At 38.9% G+C, this 13,626-nt stretch overlaps 1 protein-coding gene across 7 annotated transcripts in view; it reads left to right on the forward strand.

Annotated features, from left to right (window-relative positions):
- Positions 1-13,626, forward strand: part of diaph2 (diaphanous-related formin 2) — a 377,371-nt gene that overhangs the window by 131,651 nt on the left and 232,094 nt on the right. For all 7 annotated transcript variants that reach the window (XM_068325221.1, XM_068325222.1, XM_068325228.1 and 4 more), the window contains 4 exons: positions 728-843; positions 2,545-2,609; positions 3,315-3,419; positions 12,000-12,353. In XM_068325221.1, coding sequence (XP_068181322.1) covers positions 728-843; positions 2,545-2,609; positions 3,315-3,419; positions 12,000-12,353 — 640 coding nt within the window. The remainder of the gene's footprint in view (positions 1-727; positions 844-2,544; positions 2,610-3,314; positions 3,420-11,999; positions 12,354-13,626) is intronic.

A 13,626-nucleotide genomic window follows, 5' to 3' on the forward strand; every position in this document is an offset into this window, starting at 1 on the left:
GAGATCATTGTCTGTGAGTCAGTTGCATATTCTGCATTCCACACATTAGTAATGATATTGCATTCTCATTCTAGCATGACATTTGCACAGGGTTCAGGAATGGTTGTATTGTATGCAGCTTTAAACATCAAATTGTGGACAGTATTGTGATTATAAAATAAACATGTCTTGGTTTGGAGCTCAGCTTAAGATGAGATAAATGTCACTTGCAATTAAAGCTAACAATGTCACTTAGAAAAGGTCATGCACAAACCTGTGTGACAAAATAGGCCTCTATCAGAAATTCAGCTTGGCGACATCCAAGCTCTCGGTCACACTACTAACTTGATGAAACATTTTCTCGGTCATTCTGCTTGCAGTTACAGACATTACACTGATTAGATTTACATTTCAATTTTTATGGTTGCCATAATTGGCAAAGATGATTGCAAATTAAACAAGAGGGCAATTGTAGCCTTGGCTACCGTCTGTCACCTTGAAATGGACCGATTCACAGACTTAGTTTCTGTATGCCCATTAATCTGCTAATTTCATGATCAGGCTAAAGCAGGTGATCAAATTTAATAGGAAGCCTATTTTCCTCAGCAGGACACTTTTTGACATAGCATTTTGTGACTTCTATCTTGGATAAGGGAATAATTTGTGCTTAATTAGCCTGTAGAGTTTGTGTCACTCATGTAGTTCTCTGGCTTGTCTAATTGTTCTGCTTTGTTTTCTAACCTCACAGGCCTCAGTATTACAAGGTGATAGAGGAATGTGTGTCTCAGGTAGTCCTGCATCGCAATGGAATGGACCCTGACTTTGGCAGTAAAAGACTGGATGTGGATTTCACCCATCTGATTGGTACTTTTTCAGTTGATTCCTGTTTATGTCACTTGTTCATTTAAGATGTTCATTTAAAATGACACGTTTAGTTTGTTTTAAATGTGCTTTGCATCCAAATGCATTGACATCTCAATATCTTTTGTTATTTGCAAGTACAGTATGTGCTTCAGGTTTCATCTCTGATGTTTTGATACCTTAGAATCCTCCTGAATCCTACCTTCCTTCTGATTTTCTCTTGCCAAACACCTGCTGTAGCTTTGACACATAGATTGGGGTCATTTTTGCTGAAAAATGTATAGTGTAAAAAAAGAAAAAGAAAAAAAGAAAGAAAAAAATCAGATGTAATTTTACCTCTTAGCGTATTAGTCAGACTTGTTGCTAGAATTTTAATGAATGTGCTCTTTGCACAGCATTACAAATTACTGTATTAATATTTTTCATACAGAGAAGAAATAAGTAACACCACTTTGCCTTTTGTCATAGGTCAATAACCTGCTATTAAAAGGTTATTAAAAGTTGTTAAACCCATCTACAGAGAACTGAAGGAGTATCTATAGGTTTTTCATACTGTCTGTAAATCACTTTATAAAAGAATTGTGAAAGAAGGAAAGCTTTCATGGATGAAATGACAGGGAACAGGAAAATAGATGAAGCCTTTTGTCCACCATCATGTTTACGTACACTAAAATAAGCATTGTCATTCATCTTTTAATACGATTATTCCTAATTTCTAAGGACATGCTTTTGTATAAAGAATACTGTTGAGAGGATTGGAGGGTAAATCATAGGCATATCTATATAAGCTGCAAATTACACAGCAGGACTGATTTTACTATATTGTATGTCTTGTCTTTTCTTCCCCAAGTCAATTCAACCATTCCACCACTCACCAAATTGCCTGTTTTGTCTGAAATTATCCCAGAATCTTTTATTAGAGAATTTATATTATTTATTTGAATTCATTTAATTGTTTTTAAGCTTTGCAGACTCTGTTAATCAACTCAATATTCAACAAGAACCAATGCAGTCACAAACTGCAACATCCCACGACACCCCTGAATTCAAAATTTTACTCTGACCTATTTTCATGGGTTGAAAATCAAAGCTAGTGCTCTAATCTACTGTCATTGATCAAAGCAGTAGCTTTGATCTATGGTCTTACTCGCACTGACCTTCTCCCTCGTCTTTTTGTCTTATCGGTTCCTGAGTGTACATAAGTTGACATTTGACCATGACCTATTTTTCTCAAGGTCAAGGTTATCATCCCCTTCGTCGCCTGAGTAATGTGCTTTTTGTTTCATCTTTCTATCTGCAAAGTTTTGCGAAGATATTTGGTGGACATACGAACAGACGGACAAACGGACACATGAACACATGACAATTACAATACATCACCGCTTTGAAGCGGGATGTAATTCACAGGAGGTATACAATATGTAGAGTAAAATCAATCAAATATTTCACTTGAAACTATAGATGCAATTAAATGGCAATCAAATCACAGTTCAAATAAACCTGAAGTTAAATGAGTCCTCTTGCAGTCAGAGAATAGCTGGATTTCCTCTTCAAAACACCTATAACCCATAATCTAAAAGACATTTAAGGAATGATTTCCAGTTATGTGTGCTCAAGTATTTTTTTCCTTTTAACAGGTTTAACTGAAAAGGCCTCAGAAGTGCATTTGATGTATCACATGACTGTGGTTGTCTTGTCTTTTAGATCAGTGTGTGGACAAAGCCAAAGTTGAAGAGAGTGAGCAGAAGGCTGGAGAGTTCTCCAAAAAGGTGAGACATTAATCACCCTCAATAGCCCTCTTAGCTGGCAGCCTCAGTCAGGGAAGTTTTTTCTTCCTCGGAGCTTCTAGACAAGTCATTGATTTTCCATGCACTGATCAATACCTGGCTGCGCGATACATGATCCGTATCAGCATTACAAGAATCAATGCCTATGTTCTGATGTATTCGTATTTGCACACAGCTCAGTTATTTTATTTGCAGTCTCTTTCAATACAGTTCTGTCTTTTAAGTTAGACATTTAAAGAGTTTTGTCCGTACATTGTAATTCCTTTTCCTTGTCTCCACTTTTTTATGTGTAATGTATTAATGCATCTGAAGGAGCCCTGCTACTGGGTGTCTTGCAACACCAGTGACATCCTGGATATGTTTTCTTTTCATGAGTCCCATTCCACCACCCCAGCATGCACCCTACTGGGCCGGTGAAATCATTGCACCGACATGTCTTGGTTTCTGCAAAGGTTAGATCCGTCAACATGCATGAAAGCCAGGCCTGAAACAAAGACAAAGGACAACAGGACTCTAGGGCCATGAGAGCTATGAATAGAAATTGGCCAGAGAGTAAGACGGCGTGTTATGCTGTCTGTTGATGTGCCCTGTGGCCATTTTCCTGAGACACCGTGCTATGTATGTGTGTGTGTGTTTATGCAACTGTTTGTTTCATGTGTATAGACATACTCTTGTCTCTTTGCTTAGTTTGATGAGGAGTTCAGTGCACGGCAGGAGGCCCAGGCCGAGTCTCAAAAGAAAGAAGAGAGAATCAAAGAGTTGGAGGTGAAGATCCAGGCCCTGGAGTCCCAGGTAAAGAGAAAGATAAATCCCACTTCTCTGCAAAATAGTGTTACATTCATCCACAAATCTTTTATATTGTGTATTTTTCCCAAAGCGGCATGAAAAAGAAGATAGTGAGCAGCTGTGCTCAAAAAGGCCTTTTATATTTCTTTTTTTACACAAAAAAACATGCAATCGCATACGGGATGAAAATAAGTTCAGATCATACCAGAACGAAATAATGGCTCCCACTGAAGAAAGCCCTGATATGGTCAGAAAGATGGCTTTACAATCTACTTACAGATGTGCTGCAACTGTTAGTGGGAGTTATCATCCATGCAAGAACCTCTGATTGAATAAAGGGTCAATCTCCTTAAGTTGTGGTTCTTTTTCATAGAAGAATTGCCTATTGAAGCCTTTCCCAGGTAATTCTATCATCACAGAGATGGATTGCATTTCTTTTCCTGGCCTGCACGTCATTTCTTAACAGACTAAACCATCCATTTTGAGCATAGAAAATGAGTGCTATTTCCCCCTTAACCCGATTTCAAACACTTCAGTACTGCCTTGGGACTGAAGGGCAGTATGCCTCCCTACTCAAGGAATTTAATATAAACCAACGTTGAAAGATGGTGTGGCCACATTTACATCAAGGATTGCTTTTTATTTAAAACACTCCTCTCTAGTAGCCTACAGTTAATTTAGCGCTCCTGTTTGATGAATTGCACCTCCACACATGGTCCATGTATCGCATCAGTTAATCATGTCATCATTCACCTATATCCTCTAGTATTATTTTTAAAGCCATAACAAATGTGTAGCAACAGGTTTGGCTGTTGCTTTGGGTCAAGTCAAACATTCCTGTTTTAGATTTTATTTTCAGTCTTACTTCTGTCCTTCAATGCTGTGTGACTACCGCTTTCCGCATTTCTACACAAATTGATGTGTCAATTAATGATTACTGCACAACTGCTTTATTATTAACCAAACTGTGAGAATGGGAAACATCCATACACATACTAGTTCCTTTCCTCACTTAGTGTCTCCTTTTTGTGCCTTTTGTCAGAAACGAATGCCTCAAGCCATGTTAGCTTTTACTTGTTCCCATTTCTATATCGGAACATTTTTATGGTACCAAATAATTCTTGTACAAATCCCCTTTGCTTACAGCTTGCAATCTTTAGAAGACTGACTGGCCGTGGTGCATTAGTAGAGAGGTACAGAGAGGCCCTAGAGAGGCAAACCCTCTCTTTCTCTGTTTGTCTGAATGCATTTTCAAAGACCAGTGACTGCTGGAGAGCTGCACATTGAACAACCAAAATTATCCACAGTGGTGAAATGTGTAAATTATTCGGCAGACATTTACAGCACATGACTGCACCTATTTGGATGTTAGCCTGTCCCCTATGCCTGTCAATAAACATATATAAATACATATATAAACACAAAACATGAGGTTAACGCATCATATAGTTACACTTACTATTGATGCTACATTGACTCCATCCATCCACCCACCTTCTTGTACAAAAATTACCATAATCGCCACTGACTACTGGCAAGAAGCAAGGTATGCTCCAAACACGTTGCCAGTGCATCGTGAGTCACACGAAGGACAAACAATTACTCACACACACACTCACACAAAAGGACAAGTTGATATGACCCATTGACCTGTATTGCTTATTTTTGGAGCTGGGAGGAAGCCGGAGAACCTAAGCAAATATGGTGAGGGGATGTATGTATGTGTGTGTATGCGTGTGTGTATGTGTATATATCTACATCTTTCTATCTATCTATCTATCTATCTATCTATCTATCTATCTATCTATCTATCTATCTATCTATCTATCTATCTATCTATCTATCTATCTATCTATCTATCTATCTATCTATCTATCTATCTATCTATCTATCTATCTATGTATATATATGTATGTATGCACACACACACACACGTGGGAACCCGTGGAAATTCCACAATAAATCGATGATGTCAGACTTCGTTTGTTTTTGTTTTTGTTTTTTTCGCCATCACAAGAAAACAAACTGCTGTGTCCGACAAAGCCATCACAGCTCTGTGTATGGGACGGACAGACGTGAAGACGAAGGCTGCTTCGACGTTAAAGTCCGGCCATCCGGGTAGATGCCGGCTTCATGAGTTCGGTTCTGGCGAAAAAAGCATCGAGGTTCCCCACACGACAACGTGAGGTCTATGACAATCAAAGAACATAAACCGTTATGTTTGACGAAGCCTAGTGGCCCGAACTACCAGGTAGACGCTGGAAGCATGACAGCGTGAGGTTTTCAAATGAGCTTATTCAAATGTATAGTTGGAGATATACACACACACGTGCACACATGCACACACACACACACACGTGTGTATTTGGCCTACAAATAACATTTACCAAAATACTGGGTGCTTAGGTAATGATTGGACCCACCTGAGTCATACTTGTCACTACATTGCATTACTAGCATTTTCACTATCATTCTTCCATGAGTCTGGACTGCCATATATGTGAATTGCAACTTGACTGGTTTGTGGAGTTATACAAATGTTAGGTGGTAATTGCTGTTTATTTTCGGTGTTTACCCTCACCATTAAATTAGTACCTCAAGCAATGAACAAAACAACGCATCCTTTCAGACTGTTTGATTCTGATATGTGCGAAAGACGAGGCTGACAGAGTGTGTTTTCCAACCCACATTTGACACAGTGCTGTTGAAAGCCATTAACTATGAGAGCACAGAACCTTTAAATCGTTGAGACTACAGACATTTAGTTTGTCCATTAAAGCTGCTGTGCCATCTCTGGCGTTTTGCTGAATATGAATGAAGCGTGAGGTAAACCTAACCTTTCATCTCCGAGGAAGAATTCCTGTAAGATATCAAAAACACAGGCTTGCCTGAATCTCTTCCCGTCACCTTGTTTGTGAACCAACATATTTAATGAGAATCTTTCTCTTGGAGCTTTGGTATTGTAACAAGAAGCATCTTTGATGTATCTGTTGGATTATCCCCCAATTGAGTCGAGTGGAGGTTCTGCCTGTAAACATAAGGCAGACATAGAAATCACAAGTGGAAATCATCCACACATCAACAAACCTTTCCTTGCAACTGTTCAAGGTAAAAAAGGAAGCTACTCACTGAGTTCTCTCTGGATCTGATGAATAATGCAGCGGGGCAGTGATACATTGAAGTATTTCCCCTGGTCCTATTAATAGGTCTTAACAACCTGCCGGTCTTGTAGCTGGCCTTGCAATGACCCAAGAGTTGCCAGAGGTGTACTAGACTCATGCTGGCCAATATTATAATTTACTCCATCGGTAATGACAGTACAGTTACTGTTGTCACTATTATAATATAAGGTTTGCCATTATTTCTTTCAAATCTAAAGTAAATGTCTTATGGATTTTTCTGTTTACAGTTTAATGGAAAATAAACAAACCTATTAAAACTTCCTTGAGGCTTATTTTTTTCAAGCACTTAGATCTACTGTATAGCTAATCCACAGTGAACCTAATTATGGATACATTAAATCGTCTCTTTGCATCATTTCTAAAATTCGGACACAGTGAATATTTCACCCCAGTAAAAGTTTACATCTTCCTTTAAATTATACATTATAATATTTAGCGCTCCACAGTCCATAATATGATTTGATCTGTACTTTTGGAGTGAATCCTTAAAGATGTTACATTTCAGTTTCTGTGGAATCTATTCCGATCTTATATCTTTTGGCAAGGTTGCACAGAATAAAATATCAAAGCAAGATGGGTAAATTTTTGAAGCAAAGACTACAGAGTGAAATCACACATCTAAGAGTTTAAGTTGAAATGAATTTTGCAATGCCAAAAATGGAGAAAAAAAAGAAAGAAGAAGTAGAAGAAAGGTTTTGAAGGTGTACCAACTATTGGGATGCTTTGCCTTGTTTCTTTCATGCTACAGTCAGCACTCAACACTGGTGTTCTTTTGAAGGTAGATTACATCTTCTTTAAGGTGTAAAAATACAGTACACTCTGTGTTTTGCACATCAAATAGCTAATTCAGACAAAATGGGAATATAACACTGTACAATCATCGTCATTACCTGTGTATGGGGTATTGTCTTTCTCATGCTTACATCTTTTTCCAGCTTTTCTTTGCTCATGTGATTCCTGCGATTATTCTGGTGCACTAGTTTTCACTTTTTTGTATCTCTAACCAACCTGTATTCACGGCTCTGCCTTTTGTCTCAACCACTGGAGTTTTTGTTTATGTATGTATAAATGTCTGTTAAATTGGCACAATTAAGTACTGAAAAAGTCAAAATCATTCAGTTACACACATGACAATCTGAATCTAGGATGAGTGTACACTTTGCATGTGAGGTCTTTTACTTAATCTCACATTTGAATATATGCAAAGTTAAGTAATGTGCTTGACTGTGATTTTTAGCGCTTTTTAATGTCCCATCTAAGGTTTTTACGTGTTAAATTTGAATACATAGTTAAAAATTTGCCTACACGTTTGAGAAAGAAATCAAACTTTGTATTTGAAATTAATAAAAATATACCATGACTTCATAACATGCTTGATGATTCCATGCCATGCACTAGCTTGGTAATACATTTTAGAGATAAGGTAAAATATCTAGCAGTCTATTAAATCCACATATTTCTCTCGTGTTTAATACTATTACACTTTGTGATTGAATTCCTCTATTGCAGATAAGATTAGGACACAGACTAAATCAAATAGCATTCAGAGGTACCTGCCATGCTGACCTCCCCATTGAATACATAAATATATGCCTTTGAAATGAATGTTATACTTTAGTACTTTATTATTATTATTATTATTATTATTATTATTATTATTATTATTACTATTATTATTATTATTATTATTATTATTATTATTATTATTATTATTATTATTATTATTATTATTATTTGGTTTGGTTTCAGACAGAGCTCCTGATGGAATCTACAAAAGTAAGACAAAACAAAAAAGCATCAAAAGCATCTTCACAAGATGACAAGTAACACAAAATCAGAATATATTGGATGACAAAATAAAATCAATGCTTGGCATAGATTTGCCAGGCATTTTGTGCAATCGTGAAATTGAGAAGTACAGTACATGCAGTAAAGTGTGTAACTTCTTTTCTTTGTATATGTCTTCAGATACGAACGATGGATATGTATTTTGTCTCACAAACCACACGCCACATAAAGTACATGTGCATTCTCCAGTGGCAAAAAAAGGTGGTTCTGTATTCTTGATTATAATGCACAAACAAAATCAGATTTTGTCTCATATGGAACGTTAGAGTCATTATCATTGAAATGGATTTGTACAATTTACAACTTATGGATCTAATTTCCAGATATTTGTTTTGGTATCTGAAGAAGAAAAAATAGCCAGTAGCAATGGTATTTAGTCCCAAGAGTACTTTCAATCATTATTGGGTGGATCAGAGAAAAAGTGGTAGACAGAGAAATAAAGACTCAGAGGGCCCTGCAATATGGAAACAACTGTATGCTAATGTAGCAGCTAATTTGCTTTCAATCTGTCATATTAATCTTAAAATTTGAAACAGGACTCAGTTGACTCAAGATTGACAGACATGTAATCATTGGATGTGGTTTTTCACTGAAGTGCTCTCAGCGATCTGTGTAAGAAGCTCCTTGCAGAGCACCTTTTTAATTTCGGTCCTAATAAACAATCTACCAATTCCATTATGTAATGAAACAAAATGTAATGTCTTTAAATATGAAGCCAATCACATCCATGCATACAATCAAGTGCCTGGAGAGAAAGCAGAGTGGGGAATTGCTTTTGGAAATGAGAATAGAGTATAGTAGAACTTTATTGATTCCTTAAGGAGGTTCCTTCAGGGAAATTGACTTCTCCGTTGTACACACAGCACAGTGACTACACAAAAGCACATAGAAAAAGCACACAGAAAGTAGTACCTACACCTAGAAAGAATAAAAATATCCCACCATGGAATATATAAATAAAAAGGCATAAATAGGCTTAGGAAGGTTAAAGTGTTTCTAGTGTTTTCAGTGTTTATTGATATTGTGCTTATCATCCCTCAGCTCTTGTGTGGACGCCCTTCTTTTTCTTCTCCCCCAGAGAGGAGTTGAGCAGTTTAATGTCTCAGGGGATGAAGGAGTTTTTCAGTCTATTAGTCTTGCATGTTGGGAGGCTCAGCCGCTGGCAGGTCAAACTTCTCAGGCTCCTTTGGTTGTTTGCAACGGTGTGCAGAAGGTGGCTGACATCGTCCATGATGTCCAGCAGTTAGTCCAGAGTCCTCTTCTCTGCCACCATTGCCACAGGGTCCAGCTTCATCCCGACCACTGAGCTGGCCCGCCTGATCAGCTCCTCCAGCCTGAAGAGATCCGCCTTTGTTCCGCTCCCTCCCCAACACACCACAGCGTACAACAGGACGCTGGTGACCACAGACTGGTAGATCATCCACAGGAGCTTTCCTGCAGATGTTGAATGCCCTCAGCCTCCCAGGAAAGAACATCCTGCTTTGTGCTTTCTTGTACAGCTGCCTTGTGTTGCTTGACCAGTCCAGCTTGTTGTCCAGCCACAGCCCAATATATTTATAGTACTGCACAACCTCCACCTCCTCCGTTCCTATCAGAACTGGTCTAGGTTGGGTCTGCCCCTCCTGAAGTCAATAACCAGCTCATTAGTATTGGAGCTGTTGAGCTGCTGGCTGTTGCTGTGACACCGGTCGACAAAGTCCCTCACCAGGCGTCTGTACTCCTCCTCATTGTCTTTGATACATCCGACGATCGCTGTGTCATCTGCAAACTTCTGAATGTGACACATCTCTGAGTTGTAGCAGAAGTCCGCTGTGTACAAAGTGAAGAGGATAGGGGACAAGACAGTCCCCTTTGGAGCACCGATGTAGCTGACCATGGTATCAGATGTGACATCCTTTAGCTTGACGAACTGTGGTCTGTTGGTGAGGTGTTCGTGCATACAATCAACCATTGCGGGGTCCACTCACATTTGTAGGAGTTTATCCTGTAGGATACAGGGCCGGATGGTCTTGAAGGCACTTGAGAAATCCACTTTCCTTGTCCAGATGCGAGTGGGCTCAGTGTAGCATGTAGAGGATTGTGTCCTCCACACTGACCTCTCCCCGGTAAGCAAACAGTAGAGAGTCCTCGGCGTGTTGCACCTGAGGCCTGAGGAGATTGAGGAAGAGCTGCTCAGAGTCTTCATCAGATGTGAGTCAAATGCCACTGATCGGAATTCGTTCAGCTCGCTGTGCCGATTCTTTTTGGAAACTGGTACAATGCATGACGTCCTCCAGAGGGTGGACACCTTCCCAAGATGCAGGCTCAGGTTGAGGACCAGTTGTAGTGGCTTACCGAGTTCAGCAGCACAGTCCTTGAGTAGACGGGGGCTTACTCCATCTGGTCCTGTCGTTTTTTGTTGTCACAGCTTCTTCAGTTCTCCTCTTACCTGGTCTGCTGTGAAGCAGAAATGCAAGTGGAAATGTGGAAATGCTTACTTTGGTAAGAGGCGGGAGATAATCAGCTTCAAAGATCAAATCCCGTCTAAGCTTGGGTGTCTGTAATTGTTTTATTTGCATTTCTCTTTTTAAGTTTTCAAGAATTTTCCATTGGCATTGTCACTGACTATCAGAAAATACCTACGGATGCGGTGTTTGATAGCATGGACTTTGAAAAACTGAAAGAAAGACAAACATTTCAAACATATAGAATGTTCTTGGATATCTTGCAGAAAAAAATGCGGCAAGTTTTGCTTTTTTCTGTTCCTCTGGCTCTGACATATATGAGTAACAACGGGTTATTTCTGCACAGTCTTTGGAAGCTTTTGTAAAACGTTGCAGATTCTGTGACAAAGATAAAACAACAACAACAAGAACAAGAAACCAAAAATATGCATCCAAATTGTAATTAAAATGGTCTGATAAGTCTGACATGATGAGAATGAGAGTTGCACAAGTACTGAATATCACCCAAACAGATAATGAAAATCTCTGTTTGCAACAACCTTAACCACAATGACTCAAAGTAATTAAATTTGGGTGCTGTCTACGATTGACAGTTGATTCTCGTATGCGACAATGACGATATGTGTCCAATTACTAAAATAATCCATCATCACAGATTTCAGTGCTAAATGCAGATGCGTAGATATATTTAGCATATTAGTGTTCATTACAGTCTCATTTCATTTTCAACTTGGACAACACACACACACACATACACACAAACACACACACACACACGGGCACACGCACATACACAAAACACTGCCCTTAAAGCTAGTAGCGTTTCACTATGACAATGGGGTGATATACAATTTCCTCCGGGATTAATAAAGTATCTATCTATCTATCTATCTATCTATCTATCTATCTATCTATCTATCTATCTATCTATCTATCTATCTATCTATCTATCTATCTATCTATCTATCTATCTATCTATCTATCTATCTATCTATCTATCTATCTATCTATATAGGCTGTAAAATATTTTTCACAGCATGAATATGGTGCCGACACTAAAAATGTTTTTGCCCATTAGAGGCAGATTTAACATTTCTTTCCCATGTTGACAGATTGCAGCGGGTCTAACCAGGCCTGCAGCGCCACCTGCACCACCGGTACCGGGGGGTGCAGCGCCTCCACCACCTCCACCTCCTCCATCTGGTGGTCCTCCCCCTCCACCACCTCCACCACCTCCTCCTGGGCAAGCTGGCATTCCACCACCGCCACCACCTCCTCCTCCCCCATTTGGAGGACCTCCACCTCCTCCTCCACCCCCTGGCTGTGGGCCTCCACCTCCTCCACCTCCCTTTGGGGGCCCTGGTGGGCCACCACCCCCTCCCCCTGTTATCAAGCTGCCTTATGGTTTGGAGCCCAAGAAGATCTACAAGCCAGAAACCGTGATGAAGAGGGTCAACTGGACTAAGGTATGACAGCGTATAACGTCACTGGTAATATAGTGTACTCTCCGATGATATTGCAGTTTTGAGTCTGGAAATCATTCCACTTTTGACATTTATAATGTAAACTTGATAATGTAAACACTGAACTCTGGCTTTTTGGGATATTTGCCTCAACCACACACAATAAAGAGATGTACAGTTTAAGACCCATTTCAAAGGTCGCTGTATTCAAATGCTCTCTTTATCAAGTCAAAAAGCCATGCAGCCACCGGCCACACCATTACACAATCTGCGCCCCTTTGAAATCGTACAACAGTAAACAATTTTTATTGCTCAAATGTCCTTGGATTTGCACATTCTAAGCGTAATTGAAAGAGGACTTTGTTGTGTAATTTTCCATCACATTTGAATACAAATTCAAGACAACATTTTCTTGCTCGTGGGCTCTATTTTAGTATAGCTTATTCATCTAATGCCTCATGAGTTTTTAGACTGAATTTATTGGTTCTTGGCTGATGCATGTGACCTTGTGTTTTAGTCCTAAATTACTGACAGATCCAAATCATTGAATCCCTCTTTTGACTACATATTAGTTTTGCACATCATATTTAATGGGTTTTTTGAAATTGATGTGCTTTTTCTATAACCAAAATATGTGTCTATCTCTTCCTGGCTTGTTTGTAGAAGTGTTATAGTGCATGTTTCATTTTCCATCTTGAGTCCCTCCCTCACATTCCTGGGAATGTGACATCTCAGAAAAAATTCCACAAACTTCATGTATCCTCTTGGCAAAGATCAATGTGCCGTGTGGCAAAAACATTGTTTGTCCATAAAATAGAGAATTTATACACAGATGTTTATTGCAGCATTTCTAAAATGTCTAAAAGGTGATTTAATTGATGGTTATTTTTTAGACAATGCTTCAGTTTTCCATTGACCTGGATTCCAGTTTTTTCTGTTAGAACTCTTCTTTGGTTGTTATTACTTGAACACAGTGGTTCTTAAGCTTGATTGAGGTACCGAACCCTGACAGTTTCACATGCTCACTCACCGAACCCTTCTGTAGTAAAAAAAAAAGTTCTTTTTTTTTTCAAGTTTAAGACATAAGAATATTTTTTACTGGTGTATTTAATGAATTGTGCATTAATGTCACCTTTTTCAAAGAACAAAACCAAGACAGTGCATGAACTCACATGAAATCACCTACCTGCAAATTAGTGTGACTTCTGCTGTTATATAGAGACCAGTTCAGATATGCTTGGCTTCACCTTGGCAAGTGCTATTCTTATGTCTTTTT

Source organism: Antennarius striatus, chromosome 10 (assembly GCF_040054535.1).
Source record: "Antennarius striatus isolate MH-2024 chromosome 10, ASM4005453v1, whole genome shotgun sequence".
In the NCBI taxonomy this organism is placed as follows: Eukaryota; Metazoa; Chordata; class Actinopteri; order Lophiiformes; family Antennariidae; genus Antennarius; species Antennarius striatus.